General features: G+C 50.2%; 1 protein-coding gene across 1 annotated transcript in view; it reads left to right on the forward strand.

The window, feature by feature from the left end:
* The first annotated feature begins 5,008 nt into the window (after positions 1-5,008).
* IGF2R (insulin like growth factor 2 receptor) overlaps positions 5,009-19,682 on the forward strand; it is a 96,183-nt gene continuing 81,509 nt past the window's right edge. The window contains exon 1 of the mRNA XM_016152752.2: positions 5,009-5,330. Within this exon, the coding sequence (XP_016008238.2) occupies positions 5,182-5,330 (149 nt within the window). The 5' untranslated portion in view covers positions 5,009-5,181. The remainder of the gene's footprint in view (positions 5,331-19,682) is intronic.

A 19,682-nucleotide genomic window follows, 5' to 3' on the forward strand; every position in this document is an offset into this window, starting at 1 on the left:
AGACCATCTCTCTCTCAGGCTCCACATCAATCAATGAGGAGGGATTATGAGTTAGAATTACGGGCTTTCGTAACAGATCGCACAGTTCGCATCGAAGTTCTGTCTCTTACCAATTGCACGACCTTAGATGGTGTTTAATTTCTTGATACCTAAATTTCTCATCTTTTAAATAAGGATAATAGAAGTACCTGTCCCATAGGCATACTATAATGAGTAAAGATGTAACACAGAATGGTTTTTGACATCTAGTTCGTCTTCAATAAGTATTATTTTGTCAGTTGTTATTGTTCTTCACTTTATATCCAATGAAATCTAAATTTCTTAATTGGCCATTTAAGATCCTGTAGTAGCTAAATCCAATAAAGTTGTCCCAGACTTATTTTAAAATGGACAATTGTGAGCCATGACCTATTTGAGGGAAGGGTTATAGTTTATGAGGCCGGGATTCAGCACAACAACCTTGGGTCCAGGTAGTTCCTCTCTGGCCACATGTGGTTTTCACGCGAGCGAAAAGGCCTGTTGGTCACACGGCTCCCACCCGTTTCCCCGGGAGCCTCGCGTCTGCGATGTCCTTTGCATCTCGCCGATCCTTCCGGGCTCAACTCAGAAGCAGTCTTTTCCACGATGGGGTCTCTTCCCCAGCTCTAGCTGGGACAATGCTGAACCTTCAGAAAAGTCGAAAGAACAGGACAAGAGCACTGTGACAGCTACGCTTAGCGCTCGCTAATGTTTTTGCCGTCTGCCGTCTGTCTGTTCAGGTGTCCTTTCCTTTTCTTTTGAAAGTCGCCGACATCAGGACCCTTTACGTTCAACATGTGTCACCTAAGGGACAAGGTCATCCTCCTACATAACCACACTATCATTATTTCATCCAAAAAATATTAACACTGATTTGACGATACTATTTACTATAAAGGTTTTTGTTTTTGTTTTTCCTGGGCAAACGGATCATTTATCACTGTAGGAATTAAGAAACGCCCAAAAGAAATGGCAATGTGCCTTGAGGGTCTTTTAGTAGAACTTTATTCTTTTTTGGGTGTTCAGAAAAGTTTCTGGAATCTCGTTGTACCCTTCTGCCTGAGAGCTCTCTGAGCACTGCCACTTTCACAGCTGGTGGTCTGTGTTAAAGGGGCACCCAGTGGCTTTACCGCTACTGCTCCAGACACCAAGCAGGGACGTTCGCAGCAGCAGCATCTGTCTGTCCTTGGTCTGCCATCCAAGCTTGCATTTCTAAAGTCAGGCCAAGTGTCAGATGCAAGAAGATTGAGCCTTCACAATGGAATACCGGTTGGAGCACCTGGATGGCAAGCCTGGATCTATCCCTTTGGCTACGAGCTGTGCTCATAATCTGGGGCAGCTGCAACCAAATATCACTTTGTTAAAACAGAAATTTACTATCTCACAGTTCTTGAGGCTAGAAGTCCAAAATCAAGGTGTCAGGGGGGCCGCGCCCTCTCTGAGGTCTCTAGGGGAATAGTTTACTCTTTTCTCCTGGTAGCGGGTGTTGCTGGCAATCCCTGGCTTTCTTCGGCTTGCAGATGCCACGCCTCCATTCTCTTGTGGCTGTCTTCTTCCCGTCTGTCTATGTCTCGATTCCATTTCTTATAAGGGCTCCAGTTATACTGGACTGAGCCCACCATACTCTATGATCTAATGTATCATCTAATGTTAACTAATTACAACTGCAACGACCCTATTTTCAAGTAAAGTCACATTTCGAAGTGATGAGGATTAGGACTTCAACATGTCTTTGACCATAATTCAACCCATAACATGAGGTCTTGGGCTAATACCCCTGAGTTTCCGTTTTCTTGAAGGTTTGCTGGAAAATTTAAGTGAAATACAGGAGAATTATGCCCTATAATACTTGGTTTTAGAGTTTCTAATATATGATTTGTATCCAAGTTTTTCTAGTTATCCTCAGCGTCCCGTGTACCTTCCTCTTCCTTTACTTGGACCGAGGCTCCAGATAAGAGCCACGCATTGCATTTTTTCTCTATTCCCCTTTAATTCAGGAGTGTGCCTCAAACGTTCATGTGTGTGAGAGCCTCCTGGAGAGCTTGTGAAAACAGCTCTGTTGGGTCCATTGCCAAAGGTTTTGACTCGATAGCCCGGAGTGGAGCCTGTGAACTGTCATTTCTAACAAGCTGCTGGGTGATGCCAAAGCTGCTGGCCCGAGGACCACGCTTTTGTCAACTGCTGATCTAGAAAGGAGGTTAGTAAACTTTTTCTGTAGCGGGCCAGGTGATGGAATACTTTGCCCTTTGCTGGCTCTGCTGCAACTCCTCAATTTTGCCACTGTAGTCAAAAGCAGTCACACAGACGATATATAAACAAACGGGTGTGGCTGTATTCCAATGACACTTGATTTACAAAATAGTTGCCTGGCCAGAGCTGGCCTTCAGCCTGCTGTTCACTAGCCTGATCTAGAAATAGTACTCCTGTTTTGTTTGTTTGTTTGTTTGTTTTTTGGGGGAGGGAAGTTTCTTTCAGAGTATTCACATATTTGAATTGTCCAGTTCAGTTTTCTTATAGAACATTTCACAACCTGGATTTGATTATCTTGCTCTGATTAGATTTAGGTTACACCCTGGCAAGAATACCACAAAAGTGACATTTTGTACTATAGGGAAAAACTGTGAAAGACTTCGAAGTGGACCAGAAATATTATTGGGTAACGTCATTGGAAAGCTGGGCATTGTCTAGTGCACTGTCTGCATTATCTGATTCGATGCGGTATTGAGCTTTTGTCTTTGAGCTATTTTCAAAATCTGTAACTTGTAGAATGCCGATGATATTACCTATGAGTCTTCTCTTTAGAAATGAAGATTGTGTCCATCAGACACACAGTCGAATTTTGACCTATGGCTATTGGCCAATCTTCCATCTATTAGGCAACTTTACTTCAGTGGTCCTGTCTGTCTATGTCTGTGTTGAATTCTCTTTGGAGTCTCTTTTGACCCAGTTTAACATGTTACCGGTTCTCACGTTAATTAATGCGTTAAATAATAACACGTTATGATTATATTCTCTTAAATGCTATTTTTTAGCAGTATTTTTCATCACATCACTCTAGGAAGCAAAAACATTAGTTTTTCTACATGTTAGTGATACTAATTTTAATCATCTGTTTAAGGTGGTTCTATCAAACCTCCCCATTGTAAAGAGGAAGTTCCTCCTTATTAAGGAAAAATACGTTGAGACAAAGCGAATATTCTGGTTTGCAATAATTTTTCACCTGGTGGTTTGTGTATCAACCAAAGATCTTTGCCTGTATCAATTATAACATTGTCAATGAAAAATATGAACCTGAAGGGGGGCAGAATATGCCACCCCCAAATATGCCACTTTGGCACATAGATTATTTTGAGCTGAAGGCAATCAAGACTCAGGGATACAAGAAAACCCTTTACCTCTCCCATAGCTGCCTAAAAGGATTTAGGTAGGGCATCTGGCCCAGAAAGAGAGCTATGACCAGAGACAACTTTTTATCCAAAAGCCTTACCTGCAGGTCAGGGCAAACATCCCATTACCACACACCTGCTCCTCTAAGGCCTGCTAATCACCCTCCTCCCCTTTGAAGCCCTATGCCCCATCCCGCTCCTTAGCCTCATCTGCCTGACTCCTTTTGGGTTTCAGAGTTTTTATGGGGCTCCTGTATGGAGAAATTAAATTTGTTTTTCTCCTCTTAATTTGTTTTATGGCAATTTAATTATTAGACCAGCCAAATGACCTAGAATGATAGAGGGAAATTTTTCCTGCCTGGACAAATTGTTTCTCGATGGTCTACAGTTAGACATCTGAACACTCTATTCCAGCCACTGCAACTTCCCTTTTTTGGGTTATTTTACTCTTTGGTGGTACAGCATAGCGGCTAAGCCACAGACTCTGAGACTGTCTGGCTTGGCCTCAAACCCTGACTTTTGCACTTACTAGCTTCATGACCTGCAAATCGTTTAATCTCTCTCTGCACCTCAATAATTTATCTGTAAATGGTGAAATAAAGATACCTCTCTTATAGGATTGCCTTAGGATTAAATGAGCTAAATTACAGCACCAGAATGTTACCTGGCACACAATTACCTGCTCAGTAAATGTTAACTATTATTGAATCACGATTATTTGTATGTGTTTGAATCCCAGGTTTGCCGCACCCCCAAAGTGTCTTTGGGTAAGTTACTTAACAGGTCTGTGCCTCCCATTCCTCATCTGTAACAAGGTTCCCACCTCGTAAGTTTTCCGATTCAAGCAGTCTGGTACAGAGTAGGCACTTAAAAAAGGTGAGCTGTTACCATCGTGATTATTCTGTATATTTTATTTGCTTTAAGACAAGGTAAATTGAGTTCAAGTCTTTTCAGGTTTATCCTTTTACTTTCACTGTGCCTAGCTCAGACACATTCCCATGGTATGGGTTCACCAAACTACTTGAATAGAAGAATTAATAAAGCTTCGTGGAGTGGCACTCGGTTGAGTTACACGTTTGGGTCCTTTAAGGATCACGTTCCTATATTTGTGCCTCCTTCCTCTTGTGAAAAGCCCATGCCTGCGAAATAACTTTCCCACAGCAGGTTGTGGGAGGCGCTGCTGGCCAAAGGTTGGAGAGCCCGGTGCCGGGCTCCGCGATGTGGCTCCGCGGGGCAGGCTCCAAAGCAACACAGCCGGGTGATGGCATTTACCGCTGGGCACTTGGGTCCAAGCCCTCGAATGCTCCCCTCCCGGTCTGTCCGTCGGGGTGGGAAATGGTCACTCGAAGTTGGGAAGCGCCCACGTGGCGATGCAGAATACCCGCTGGGAGAGACTGAGGCCGGGGCAGGGTCCCAGCGGCGGGCACGGGTCTCCGCCCGCACCTGCGCGGCTTCCTGGCCCGCGCGTGGGGCGCTCACGTGACCGGTCCTGGGCGGAGCCGGGAGGGCGGGGATCACCTGAACAAGGCGGTCACGTGAGCGGGGCGGGGCGGGGGCGGGGCCAGGCGGCGCTCACGTGACGCGGTTCCGGGGCCGCCGCTGCAGCCGCCGCCGAGCCCAGCCGAGCCGCGCGCGCCCTTCGGGCTCCTGCTCCGCTCCCGCTCCTCTCGCGCCCCTGTCCACCTCCGCCCTGGCGGCGCAAGCATGTCCCTGGCGCCGGCCCTGGCAGCCGCGCGCCGCTAGCCCCGTGCCCGCCGCGCAGCCCGGGCCCGGCGCGATGGGGGCCGCCGCCGGCCGGAGCGCCCACCTGGGGCCCGCGCCCGCCGGCCGCCCGCTGCGCTCCCTGCTCCTGCTGCAGCTGCTGCTGCTCGTCTGGGCCCCCGGGGCCGCGCGGGCCCAGGGTGCCGAGTTCCCCGAGCTGTGCAGGTGGGTGGCCCGCCCGGGCGCAGGCTTCGCTCGCGGTGCCCCGGGCGCGCACTGGGGCTGGCTGGAGGGCGGAGGCGCTCCTGGGAGGGGCTGGGGTCCCCGAGTCGCTTCTAGTCCAAGCGTGGGTCCCCCGTCCCCAAGGGAAAGTTGCCTGCGTGGTGGCGAAGGGAGAGAGACCGAGGGAGGGGTCGCGCGGGCGGGGGCTCGGGGGTCGCGGCGTCCTGGCGCTGGCCCGGGGGGCCACTGCCTGGCCACTTGTGGCTGTCACTAAGTCTGGGGCTGCTTTGTGTGCCAGCGGCAAGCTGCCCGCGACCCGTCCTGGTGACACGCTGCGGGCACCCTCGCGCCCAGCGCCTGCCCTCACAGCGGAGCGCCAGCGAAAGTTGGAGGACGCAGGAAATACAGCTGCGCTTTGTTCCCACTCCACGTTTCCTCAAAGTTCCACCGGCGGGGCTTGGAGAGGCCCCCGAGTGTGGAAGGGCTCACGCGCCCCAGTGGCCTTGGAGTTGGGGTTTTGGTTTTATTTGCTGATTGATTTTCTCCATGTGGGTTTTCCATTTTCTCTTAAAGTAGCCTTTCGGCAGAAAGTGACTTTTTTTGTTGTTTGGTTTTTGTTTTTTGGTTTTGGTGGGGGACGAGGGGGTGGTCATCCTGTGTTGGCTCTCAAGACTTCACCCTTCACTTCTCTGAGCCTAACTTCCTGTCTGGTTGCTCACATGATGTCATTGTCTCGTGTGGATTATTCTAGTGGAGTCTTTTGCTCTGGGAACCATGATTGTATAATCGCTAATCCCATCGAGGACTCTTAGTGTCCTGTGATGGCGGGGAGTGCCAGGGCTGGGGAGCCGTTGGTGCCGAGAGTTTCCTGTCCAACCCTCTCTGGACTGTTTAGGATGATGGAAAATCCAGATTTTATTTATTTTTTAAACTTTTGTAAAAAGGAAGCAGGATGAAAAGTTCAGTAAGACTAGTGAACAGTCCACAGTTCCCCCTGACACTAGCAAGTACTCAGAACGAAGCAAAGTTGAGTCCACTTTGAGCCGAAGTTTGAGTTTGTGGTGGGGTTTAGGGGTTCTTATTCTTCCCTTGTATCAGAGATGGTCTCATTAGCACTCCCAGGTTAAGAACTTGCAGAAATTATTACGGAAAGGAGAGTGAGGCTCAGCTCACAATAGACACTCTTTGGAAAGACGCATATTCTTTCTTTTCCCTTTTTTGGAAGGGAGAGGGCGGCGGGAGTGAGTTTTACAGCACCGAAGTTTATAGGCCAGTTAGCTGCTCGATGATACAAAATTACTCAAGTAATGTGCATGACACAGAAAAGGGCGGCAACTTATACAACAAGGTCTGGTTGCAGCTGACATTGAAGGAGGAAGTTTTGGAATAATAGCTGCCGTGACCAACCTTATCTCTAAGAAATGAATCCAGCTGGGCTAGTGGTGTTGCAGTCTTGGTCTTGTTACAAATTGGAATTTATTTCTTAGGAGTTAAGGTTAAAGTTGGCCACATGGGCAGACTCATACTTTGTAACTAAGGCACGAGGAACCCTTGGTTTTGCTTTAGGTTAGTCGTCACAGCTCTCTAACCTACGACCAGTAACCTCATTTCCAAGTGGAACATGGCCTCTCCGTTTACTAGAAAATGGCCTTTGTGTCTCTAATACTTCTCCCTGTGTCCTTTGTGGCTATAACTTAGTGAATGCTAGCATGCTCTGAAGAGTGATATGCATGGTTAGTACGATGAATGTGCCCTGTGTGTCTGAGAATATCTTTAAAATTGGTATGTTTACTTTTCTTAAGAAAGCAGCCATCCGAGTCAGTTCAGAGGGCTTGCCCACATTTTCCCCCCTTGCCTGTTACTGCTCTGTTTCACATTGAGACCTCTCAAGAGCCACGTTAATCTCTACTTTGAGCGCAGTACCTGCCAAGTGAAGTTCTTCCTATTCGTACCTGTTTTAAATGGATACCTTGGCCTGAATACTTGCTAAGCCTTTGTTCTGGGGCGGGGCGGGGGGGAGGGGAGGGTTGGAGAGGGAGTCAAAAATCTGTGTACTTTTTGAGACAACGTTAGATAAAATTTCCTTGACTCTGGCACACATTTGAAGAATGGGAATGCGAACTGATCATTTTTTAGATCCAGTATGAAAAGTTCTACAAAAGATCTCCAAAGCAGGATGTGTTAAACTGCCTTTTTACACCATCCCTGGGCGTCCATTTGGCTGAAATGCAAGCAACTCACCCAGGTCTCCACTGAGTATGAAAAGTGGACTTTACAAGTGGTCCGTTTGTGCAGCTAGTCTCTGGCAGTAGTTCTCAGTGGACACAGGCTCACACTCCAAATGTTTATACATTGCTTGGTTGTAACGCAGAACGCATTTTTCCATTGAAATTGCCTCATTCATTGTGGTTTGGTGCCCACGGCAGTCCCCAGGAGGCCGTCAGCCAAGCCACAGGTTTGCACTGTCCAGATTTAACGAGAGCCCTAAGAGTAAATTCTCGCCTCTCAAAAATGGAGTTGGGTTTCCGGGGACACAGCCTCTCCTTTGGAACCCGAGAGGGACTTTTCGTCTGTCCCTTACTTAGCACCAGCAGGAGGGAAGTCCAGGCCCATTTAAGGGTGCCTGCAGGGCACCTCATGGGGCCCTCGAGGGGGGCAGAGCTTCGGGGTGAGCTGTGGCCCCAGCCAGTTCTGGGCAGGCAGTCGGGAGGGACCGTTTCAGCAGCATCTTGAACTGCGTTCATGCACGAGGCAGGAACGGCCAGCTGCTGCTAGCTGTGCATGGAGAAGCAGGGCCGACGCAGGCAGGTCTCCCGAAGTGTGTCTGGCTCTACGTGGCACTTACTTAAAGCGCTTGTTCTTTGGAGCAGCTCAGTCATGTTTTCTAAGCATCAAGAGGCTTGCTGAGCCGGGGAGCCCCGTGCTGCAGCAGAAGTCGGTGATTCTTAGTCACAGCTGTTTCTTGGGAGGTGGTGTGCTGGCTTCTGAGGCCAGTGTGACCAGCTATGGGACTGGCACATACAGAGGTCCTGAGGCCAAAGAAGTGAAAGGAATGTGTGAGGGTCAGTGGGGCCAGAGCAGTCGGGGGGAGAGGACGGCGGGCAGAGGTCAGGTCACGCAGAGTCACCAAAAGTAACCAGTGCTGTTGCTAGTCAGTAGGTTTACTCATTACTGTGCGATTTACACTTTCTAAAATGCCATCTAACATAATAGGTGAGTTTTTACCCTTTATTTAGGTGTTAACACCCTTAACAAGTAAGGTCTTAACAATTTGTACTAGTTACAAAATAAAGCATTGGGCTGGCTTGATTTAAATAGTTAAGTACTTTAAAAATTTATTCAGAACAAGTTTTCCCCCAGTTGTTTGGGTGTAAATCCTGAAAGTTTTTATTATATCGAGGACGAGACAAAAATGAAGGCGGCTGGAGTCGAAGTTGGTTTAGTTGCTGTCTTTAGGAGGTTTTTTTTTTCCCTGCGATTTTTCCAAAGGAACAGTGCTTTTATGCTTAATTTGGGCCACATGTTAAACCTGGACCGCATTTATTTGTGAGTACATTTCTTGCAGCAATAAATATGTAGAAGTCCAAGATCATTAATTATCAGTGCCTTAGACCTCATGCATTAATTCTGAGAACAACCTCTAGGCAATGCATTCCTGATGATTGGGCTTCATATCTTTTATCAGTGTTTCGTAGAGGGATTTTTTTTTTTAAAGATGAGGTTGTAATGGAATTTCCCCGCAATAATCCCAAACCAGTGTTTTCTAGTGTAAATTGATAAATTTTCTCACCGAGAGGGAAGATACCAAAAATACAGAGACAGTGTTCAAAATTATAGCTTCTTGTAGTAAAAAAACAGGTATGGTGTACTATATGCTTTTGCCTAAAAACTTGTAAAACTACTTTTTAACATTATTTACAATTGTTTTGCTTGGAGAGCAAGCAAGATGAGTGATTTTCAGAATTTCATGAAATGATTCTGTTGAACGTGACTTGATTTTGGGGACTGCACTGTGGCCGAGTGACTGCTGGCCTGTGCTGGCAGCTCCTGTGCGTCGTCGTCGGCTGCAGCTGGTGAGGTTGGAGGCTGTGGATCTGTGCTTGGCATCAAGGAGGGAGAAGTCCTTGGTGATCTTTTTGACGTTTGGTTTACTGGTGAGAGAAGGAAAGAAATTCTCATTTAGAAGAGAAGTCAGCAAGTTACGGCCTATGTAGTTTTTGTATGACCAAGGAGATAAGAACAGTTTTGCATTTTTTAGTGGTTGAAGGAAATACAAGAAGGAATATTTTATGCTATGTGAACACGACATGAAATTGAAATCTCAGTGTCTCCATAAATAGATTTTTATTGGCAAAACACACACACAAGTACACACACACATACACACACAAAATGGAGTTGAGAAAAATAATTAGGATGGTCTCACCTTTATTTTGATTTTGGCATGTAAAACCGTATTGTGCTGGGCAGAGAGAATTCAACCATGCTGGTGGCAGAAAGTATTTCATGAATTTGCAGGTACCGGCCTCCGCCCCACCCCTCCCTTTCTGTTGTCCCAGGAACAGGGATTTCCTGACCGGCCATGGGTGGTCTGAGAGGAGCTGGACGAAGTGAGGTCGGGGGTGGTCAGGGTCCTCAGCGTTTTCCTCGCGGCCGACTCACGACTGGTGAGAGGCAGGCCTGAGTTCACGGTGCTGAGTGCCTCCTCACTCTCAGTCCTCACCAGGTGACACGGGATTCGTTTAGTTTCCAAATAGTTCTTAAGTGTTTCTTAAGCAGAGGGGAAAAGTGGGAGGGGACAGAGCTGGAGTGGAGACACCTCAGGCGGAATGTCACACCGGCATCCCGGAAGACTAAGCTGGCCACGACTGGTCTCCCCAGGGAGGCACTGGCCCCGGACACCCTCCTCCCCTTCATGTTATGAGTTTTCAGTAATGTGTTATCTTAGTTTTGATTTTTTCTTTGATCCAAGAGTAGTCTAGATGTTAGTAGTTCTGGGCTATTTTGAATAAAGCTGTTGTGCTTGTTCGTGTACAAGAGTTCGTGTGGACACGTGTATTCCTTTTTTTCTTGGGAAGACGCGAGGACAGTGAGCGAGTGTTTAGCTTTATGGGAGCGGCCAAGCTGTAGCCACAGGTGGTTGTCCGCCTCGCATTCCCACCAGCAACCTGTGAGCGCTCGGGCGGTCCCACGTCCCTGTCAACGCTGGCTCCTCCTCAACGGTAGCCCTTCTGGTGGGTTTGCGGTGGTATCTCTGCGTGGTGCGTTCATTTTCATGCCCCGTTGAGTATCTTTTCTTGTCTTTATTGGGATGCCTGATGAAGTGGAACATTTAAAACAATCTTTTGTCCTTCATTCTTTAAAAATTTTTTGTGGCATCACCTACTGAGTTTTAAGAATTCTTCGTGTATTCGGGGTACAGATCCTTTCCTAGCTGTGTGTAATATGTGTTATGAATATTTTTTGCCCAGGCTTTGGTATGCCTTTTCATTTTCTTAACATTTTCTTTGAAGAACAGATATTCAAAAATTTTGATAAACTTCAATTTATCTTTTAATTTAGAAGAGATTTGTGCTTTTTGTGGCCTAAGAAATCTTAGCCTACCCCAAGGTGTCTTAACCTCAGCACTATGGCCATTTGAGCTGGATAATTCTCTGTCACGTGACTGTCCTGTGCATTGCGGGGTGTTAAGCAGCACCCACCCCCTCCAAACTCACCCTAGTTGTAACACACAAAAATACCTTCACACATTTTAAATGACTCCTGGGGGCAAAATTTCCTCCAGTTGAGGACGACTTGTCTAAGATCAAACAGATTTTCTCCTATGATTATTTCTATAAGTTTTATAGATCACCTTTTGAAGTTAATTTTTATGTATAATGTGAGGAAAGAGTGAGTGTATTTTGTATTACTACATCTAGTTCTAGGTATTAATATTGTATGTAGGATGCTTGCAGCTCTTTTCAGATGAGATTGGGCTGTAATTTTCTCTGCTGTGCTATTCTTGTTGAGTTTAGTATCGAGCATATGATTGCTCTGTGGAAAAACTAGGTAGCATTTAGCATTTTCTATGCTGTGGAACAGTTTTTGTATAGGATTGACATTTTCTCTTTCTTATGTTTTGGTAGAACTCACCAGTAACACCATCAGGGCCTTGTGCTTTTGTGGAGGTAGAATGCAGTGGAGGAGTTTTGATAACGGTTTCAGTTTTATCTACTTTATTGAGGTTTTCTACTGCTTCTTGTGCCAGTATTAGTAATCTTTATTTGCATAGAACAGTGTCATTTTAATGTGTACATATATGAATATGTACTCTTATACTTTCGATAATGCTCTTTGTATATGTAGTTAGATAAAAAAAAATATTCCCAATATTTGTGTCGTTTTTTCCCTTACTCATATTTACTAAAGATTTGCCTTTTTTCGTCTTTTCAAAAGAACTAGCATTTTTATTTTAGTTGCCGTCTATATCACCCATTTATTTTCTGATTTTATTAATTTTGCTATTACTAACTTACTCATTTTTCTTTTTCTGGTTTGACTTAAAAGCATAGATGTTTTATTTTAAATCACTTTACATGATGAAAAAATGAATTTAAAGCTGTATGTTTCTTTGTCTCGAGGACCATAGGTTTCGATACATAGTTTTTAATCTTTGCTGTCTAAATGTTTTCTTCTTGGACCCCAAATTTCTAACTCTTTCAACTTCCTGGACTCACTACTCTTTAGAATCGTTTCCTCCCAGGTCAATGGGTCCCCCCCGCCCCCGTCATGACCAGTAAATGTGGTAGAATTTATTGACACTTCCCCCGTGGCCTAGCACCTACTCAAATCGTGTTCTGTGTGTTTGGAAAAAATGCTCTCTGTTTGGGTCAGAGTTTCGCCAGTCGAGCTCTTCAGCTTTTCTTTCTCCTGACTTGCTCTCTGCCCTGCTCGATTTGTCTTTTCCGCTTTGTGTCTGGCCACCACTTTGCCGAGGGCTCCAGAGAATGTCTCGTAGCCCGTCTCCCAGCTTCGCCGTCCTCGTCTCCCGTGAACTCTTCCTTCCACCTTTCTGTTCTGTTTCGTCAGTTTTCATGCAGCGCGTGATGTACAGTCACAGCTGCCTGTTCTTTGTTCACGGACGCCTCTCAGAAGGCATCGTAAAGTCTGCTCTGGTTGCTCTCTTCATTCTTGTTCCATGGGCCCAGTCAGTTCCTTTGTTGGACTTTGTCATCTCGTTTTTCTGGTGCTGGTCCCCGTGTGGCCACTGGTGATTCCCGAGTGTCCTCCTTGCATACTGGCTCCTTTTGGACATTCGTTGCCTCTCTGTGTGCAGCTGTGCAGAGGGGGGCTGGAAGCAGTTGTTGGAGCTTGGCTATAAATTGTGTTCGGGGAGGCTGTGGGGGATGGGCAGGGCGTTCCTCTGGCTGGCGTGTCTCTGGCTGGCCTTCTAGTCTTAGGTGCTTTTCCGCCCTCCCAAGCACGACCCCCGGCCTGTCCCTGCCAGGAGACAGCTGCGCGGCCCCCGTCGATGGCGACCGGCCGAGAGCAGCGTGTTCTGCCTGCAGCTGGAAGCCGCACTGTCGAGTTGGCCGTGGCGGCCCACTTTTCTCGGGATCTCAGTTTCCACCTCAGGAGAGGTGGGTGTGGAGGGGAGTCTGGCTTGGTTTTGAATCCAGACTCCCCCCTTCTCCAGTTGTGAGGCCTCAGGGAGCCTGCGAGGTCATGCGCCCCTCAGGTGCCTCATCCTGTGCTCAGGGCGGACCTGCGGGTCGGAATGGCTTGGCCCATCCTCGGTGTTCGCGAGGGGCGGGGGTGGCAGTGACCCCCTCTTCCCTAGGTTGGGGCTGCTGCATTTGGTCCGTTACTGTGCACCCCACGTTCCCACCAGTGCCTTGGGGCGTCTGCCTCCACCAGCCAGCGTTTTCTCGGCTGCTGTGTGCGTTGGCGCTCCACGAAGGAATCCTTTGGAGAAAGCAACTTTTCCATTCTTTGAAAAAAGTTTTAAAATCACTGGACTATGTGATTCTTGGGGTCCATTTTGCATCCAGAGTTCTGTGGTTCTGAGGTATGCGTCCTCCAGGATTCCTTCACTCGCAAGCAGCAGAAAGCCCAACTCCAGTTCTCTTCAGCGGGCGGGGCCGGAGGACAGGGGCTGTGGGCTTTGGGCCGGGGCCAGGCGCCATATGTCAGGGCCGCCCGCACCCCTTCCCGCGGCTCCCTTGGCTTTGTCCTCCTTCCTGTTGCTGCTGCAGCACTTCTGTCGGGTCGAGAGGGCCCAGGGGCGCCTCGAAGGGGCCGGGGGCCGGGCTGCGGGGCGTCCGGGGTAGGGGGGCAGGGAGTGCGCCCCGCCAGCCTCCCCGCCGGCCTCGCGCTCCCGCGCTGCTCACGTGGCCGCTGGCTCGGCGTCAGGTGCGCAGAGCCGTGCGCCGCGCGTGTTTGGACCAGGCAGCGCAGGGCGGGCCGGCGAGAACCCCCCTCGCCAAGGCCTCACGAGCCTGAAACTTGCCCCTCAGGTCGGCGGGTGCCCTTTGCCGGGATTTTCCTTTTTCTTTTGTGTGCTGAGGTCCCCGGGGCGGAGGGGGGGGCGTCCTCCAGAAACGCGGGAAGGCCGCTTCCCCAGGGCAGGAAGCAGACTCCACGAGTCTTTCTGTTCGGAGGGGTGAGGAGAGTTGGACGAAGTCAGATCAAGGCAGATCGGGGAAGTACCGATCTCAGGTTTGCTTTAGGGCACCGAGGGACCCCGGAAAGAGCAAGGAGTGTAGGCAGATGAAGAGTGGCTTTTGAACTTCGGTTGCCAGAGAGCGGGCTGCGCGGAGCGTTGAGGGCCGTGCTCCCAGGAGGGCCGTGGCTGTTCCTCACGCACGTGCGCGAGCGAGGATGCGGTGCAGGGCCGGTCAGGAGGCCGTTGACCGCCGGATTTTGATTGTCAGTAAAATTAATTTGTTGCCTTTATCACCCTCCTAAAACCAGTTGCACATTTTCAAATACTGTCTTGTATTGAAAACAAAAACTTCCCCCACGCTCCCTGGCCTGGAAACAGAAACCCAAACCACAGGCCTGGAAGTGCCGAAGAAGGGGGTTCCTAGAAGTGACAAGGGTGTGTTTCCACTGAGTCACCCTCAGGTTCCTCCGAGGCCCCACCCCGTGCTGTCTGCTGTAGAGTTGCCACCACAAAGGGAGAAGCCAGCTGGGCTCGCTCTCCTGTCTGTTTAAAGCCAGCCCTCAGAGGAGGCAGTGGGAGTGAGGAGCGTCGGGTGACATTCCGAGGCAGGGGGAGGGGCGGGCCCCTCTGAATGGGGTCCATGGTCCCAAGGCCTTTCTGTGCCATGGCATTTAGGCAGAGGCCACGAGGGGAGTGAGGGAGTGAACCGTGCATCTCCGGGGTGGGGTGCTCTGCAGGGAGCGTGGCCGGTGGGGTTGGGGATGGCAAAGGGCGCTGTGGCCCGGGCGGCGTGGGTGACCGAGAGCACGGAGGGAGGACCAGGGAGCAGGCGGAGGCTGGGCTGGGGACCAGGTGCTGTAGGCCCTTGTGAGGGCTCTGGCTCTTGTTCTGGGGGGTGAGGGGTGGGGGCCTCCTTTTCAGCAGAGGAGTGACACAGGGTGAAGGTGGCCCGAGAGGGAAGCTGAGAGCTTTTGTAGATCAGGTAAGAAATTATAATTGGTTGGATCAGGGTTGTAGCAATGGGTGTGGTGAAAAGTGGTCAGATTCTGGATACTTCGAAGGTGGAGCTGATGGGATTCACTGATGATTAGTTATGAGATATGAGGAGACAAAAGAGAGAAAGATTTTTGGTTGGTGCACTTGAAAGAGTGGAGTTGCCCCTTTCAGAGATCCTGAGGGCCGTGGAGGAGCGTGTTGAGGGGCATGAGAGGGCGTTTGGCGTGGCCGTGACCATGTTGCAGAGCCTACGGGACAGCTGAGTGAGAGGTCAGTTTCCTCAGTGAACTTGGAGGCACATCTCTGCCGAGGGCAGCAACTTAGTAACAACTTAGTAAACGTTTGCTGCTTCTCGTCAAGTTACATTTAAGCTGGTGACTGATAGTGTCTGATAGTGTTCTTCGCACATCGCCCGTAAGAGCGCGGGGACACACAGTTACAGCTCAGTGACTGTTCCTCTTGTTCTTAAAAGTGTGAGGATTAGGTGCGATAATGCTGTTCTTTTTCGATGAGCGTCTACAGGTGGTGTCTGACGGGGCACCACAGGGCTGTGCTGTGTTTCTTTTCCCAGGTGGGTGTGGAGTGTCATGGGCCTCACAAGCCAGTCTGACATTTGACCCCGGCATATTCAAAGCAGACTCTTCTCCTGGTCACTCCATCTGCCTGGTGACCAGCACCTGCGAGTGGCCTCATCAGTTTGATGAACAAACCCGCTGAGTGACTGCCTGGAAGTTAGGAAGATGGACCTTCCCTTGTAGCTCTGAAGGAAGGACGCTGTGTCTGGGAGGGGTTTCTGTCACCAGTGTGACAGCCGACTAGGGGACTGAGCAGAAACTTTGAATTCTCTGCTGTGGGCTGGGTCGACTTTCAAGGAAGTTGAGACATCCATGTAATTAAGGAGGTTTAGCCTATAATCCAACCCTCTTTATGCATGCGAGGGACAAAGTATGAGAACATCCAGATAATTGCTCTGATTTAAAAAACATCCTCAGAGCAGGCTTTGGAGCACGATGCAGGCCTGCGTCCTGGTGCCAGAGTCGCGGTGCAGCTGGCGTAGCGGAGGGTGGACAGGCCGTCCTCTTGGCGGCTTTATGTCGTGGCGGGCACTTTGCACACCTTGCACTGCAGTGAAACCTCTTCAGAGAGCGTGTCCTGTCCTTTCCCCCTGCTCCTCTGCCAGCAGTTTTAGATTCGGTGGGTCTCTGTTCTCATGGCAGTTGGCGGCTGCATGGTACAGGCTCACGGGATAGGCCCAAAGTGGTCAGCCTGTCCTGAGAGATCCCAGGAGGCTCCTGGTGTGTGTGTGTGTGTGTGTGTGTGTGTGTGTGTGAGAGAGAGAGAGAGAGAGAGAGAGAGATACACGGGGACTCACACACACACACAGAGACAGAGAGACAGAGAGACAGAGACAGAGGCAGAGACAGGCCTGAGCCCCCGAGGCTGCTGGGGCCTGTGCGTGTGCGTGTCCCGAGTCTCCTTTGGTCTCTGTTTTGAGCTCCATCAGCTCCGTGGAGATGGCCCAAGACGAGGGCCTGGCCCCTTCCTCTCTCTTTCCTCTCCAGTTCTTTGCCAGCATCATGTGACATTCCTTTAGGAGGCCCCAAACCAACTTTTTTTTTTTTTTTTTTTTTTCATGAACTCGAGTTTTGGTAGTCTGAATCCTTCTGTTGATGGCAGATGAAAACGTTTGATCAGAGTCCCTCAAAAACTCTGTGCCCCCAGTCCGTTTGCCTCACAGCGAACTAGTGGGTGGCTCAGTTCCTAGACCAGGAAGACGGGGCTCAGAGAGATGGAGCGGAACCCACACAGCTGGTCAGGGCGGGGCAGGAGTCGAGGCTGGGACTGTGGGCTCTTCCCACGGCTGCCATGCTCCTGTCGAGCGACGCTCCCCTCTCTCTGTTTCACATGACCTCTGCTAGCGCTCGCCATGCTGGTCGCGGGGCTCTGCCGCCCCGCTGCCCGCCCCCGGCGCCCGGGGCCCTGGTGCTGACTTAGCGCCTTGCTTCCAGCCGGATCCCTCTCCAGCCAACTGGCTTTCTGCTGCTAGACCTTGTGGAACTACCACGGAAAAACCGTGTGTCTGGCACGTCCTCGCCTTTTTTTTTTTTTTTTTTTTTTTGCCGGCCCCATATCTTTATCCACAGCTTTGTGGGTTTGTTAGAATAGGAAGTGAAGTACTTCCTATATAAGCTTTGGCCATGCTGTGTCAAACTGGTGTGTCCTCTGGCCTGCGGATCGGGGTGCGGATTGCGCTGCCAGATCAGATCTCTCTCTCTCGGTGTCCGCAGCGGAGTTTTGTCGGACAGCGGTGGTGACATCCTGCTGCAAGTGTCCATCTTGGGAGCTCTGCCGCCCTCCGCGTCCTCCCTGCCGCCTGCCCCCTTCTTCCCCCCCGCCCCACCCTTCTTAGTGTGGGACACTGTTCCAGATTTTTGAAGGTTACTGGGCTGGATGTATGAGCTGAGAAGCTCTCTGATCGTGATAAGGGACAGTAGTGAGCCAAACGATTTCCTGAATGTTCTGTTAGAGGACTTGGACACAGGCCAAAGTAGGAAAATCTTTTTTTTTTGATGTTCAGGTTGGAAAGACTTTGCATTCCTCTCATCCCCAAAATTTTGGATTTGCTGCTCACTCTAGATTGAGAAAAACATTCCTCTAGCCAGTGACCATGCTATGTGAATTTAGCTCGTAAATCACCAACTCTTTTTTTTAAAGGAACCCGAATTATAGATTCACACATGCTTATTAATTTTATTTTATTGCTGATTCCGTTGCACCTCTATCCTGCTTTGTATACTGATGATTGTAGGCTGGTTTTAATTGTATTAAAATGTTTAATAGCTGCGTGACCGTCGCCATGACCCCAAGACTCATAGCTCGGAGCGAAGGAGCTGGAGTGGCCATGTGGCCATACTTGAGGCAAGGACAGATGAGCGCTCATGGCGCCGTTTGTGTTGGAAGGGAGGAACTCGGTTTTCTAAGATTGTTTTTTCTTTAAGGGGTTTTGCATACCATAACTTTACAATTGAATTTCATATACTTTATTTTAAATGTTAGCTGTTTTTAAAATGAAAGAACGCCAAATGATATTTTACAAAGTGTTGCGCTTTTGCAGGTACTCAGTGACGACCCACGTGAAGCCTCGAGAGGCATCCCGAAGGGAAACCAGTGTCAGATAGTTTAGAAATCCCGTCCAGTCGCAGCCCTCCGGCCTTTTCTCCTGAGTTTTCTCTTTCTCTTGGACAGACGTTTATACCTCCTCCAGGGCGGGGGGCTCTGCTTTCTCTTCACGCAGCTTTCGGGGCGCTGGGCGCTCGTGCTGGCCGACTGGCTTTGCTGTTCCGGCGCTGCCCCCAGGCCGCCCCGTCCTGCCCGGGCCCCCGAGCGCGTGTGCCGGGCGGCGCGGGCAGGGCCGGCACGCCTTCCTGTCTCGGCCCGGTCGACAGTGCGCTGCTTGTGTGCTTCCTTCGGCTTGGGGATCTGCCAGCACCTTTCAGGATATTATGAAACGTAAACCAAACGAGGTTAAAATGGACCCTCTGTGCCACTGAACAGACGCGGGCTGAGGGCGGGGGTCCGCGGCAGTTTCGGCCGGGGCCGTGGGCTTCCTCGGGCAGACAGTCTCACGCTTTCTTCAAGGAGAGGCCTCGGCCCGTGCGCGCGGCACGTCCAGTGTGACGAATTGTCCATGTGCAGGGCGCGTTTCAGCCACAGAGTTCGCTTTAAAATTAGAGGTCTCTTTGCCTCGTGTGGGACTCGGCCCCCTCCTCTGGTCCCTGCTGGATCTGGTGGCTTGGTCGGGGGCTGTTTCCGAGTCACCGATGACACTTCTTGGTCTCCTGGTTGGGATTTTCGAAGGGCCACTCTCTGCTGAGCTAGGTGGTCGTTCTGGAGGAGAGTGAGTCTGAGATGAGGAAAACCGTAGACGTCCCGTCTCAGTGGGGTCCTCCAGCAGCCCGGTCCAGAGCGAGGCGAGGGCCACCAGTGGGAAAGAAGCGGCGGGGGGAGCGACCTGCTTTCCGCGGAAGCCAGCGGGGGCGGGAAGAGAGGCACAGGACACGGTGGCCCTGGAGTGGGGCCATCGGACCGTGCGGCAGAGAAAGCGGGCCCGACCTGGGATCAGCGTGACGCGGTGCAGCCGGCTCTCCAGATGGTTCTCAGCGCTTCCTCGGGGGCCGTGCTCGGGGCTCCTCACTCACTCTGCAGCTCTATGCAACGCAGAGTCGGCCATTTCAGTCGTGTTTATTGTCAGGATTGAAACTACAGTTTCATGGACTATTTTGCAAGTTTCAGGGTTGTCATCGAACTTGAATATTTTCTGAAAAGTTAAAAAGACTTTTCGAGAATGGAAGATAAGCGAGGCCGTTGATTACAGCGGTGAAGCACATTTGCCCTTGGGACTCTGAGGGCCCGGGCCACAGTCCTTGCCTCATCGTTTCCTGATCGTGTGATGTTGCGTTTGGGGCTCGGTCCTTCTGAGCCTCGGACTCTGACTAGAGAGTTGAGTAATGGCGGCAAGTGCTCGGTGGCTTCGCCCAGATGTCAGGGCGCGTGGTGAGAGCCGCATGCGATGCGGTCCTCGTCCACTCCGCCCATCAGCAAACGTCGGTTCTCAGCCGGCTGGTCATTGTCCCGGGCGGGTGGGTGGGCGCGTTTACAGCCCTGAGGAAGGTTGCAGTGGGGGTGTCTGAGGCCCTGGTGCTGCGTGGTGG

Source organism: Rousettus aegyptiacus, unplaced genomic scaffold (genome assembly GCF_014176215.1).
Source record: "Rousettus aegyptiacus isolate mRouAeg1 unplaced genomic scaffold, mRouAeg1.p scaffold_m13_p_1, whole genome shotgun sequence".
NCBI lineage: Eukaryota > Metazoa > Chordata > Mammalia > Chiroptera > Pteropodidae > Rousettus > Rousettus aegyptiacus.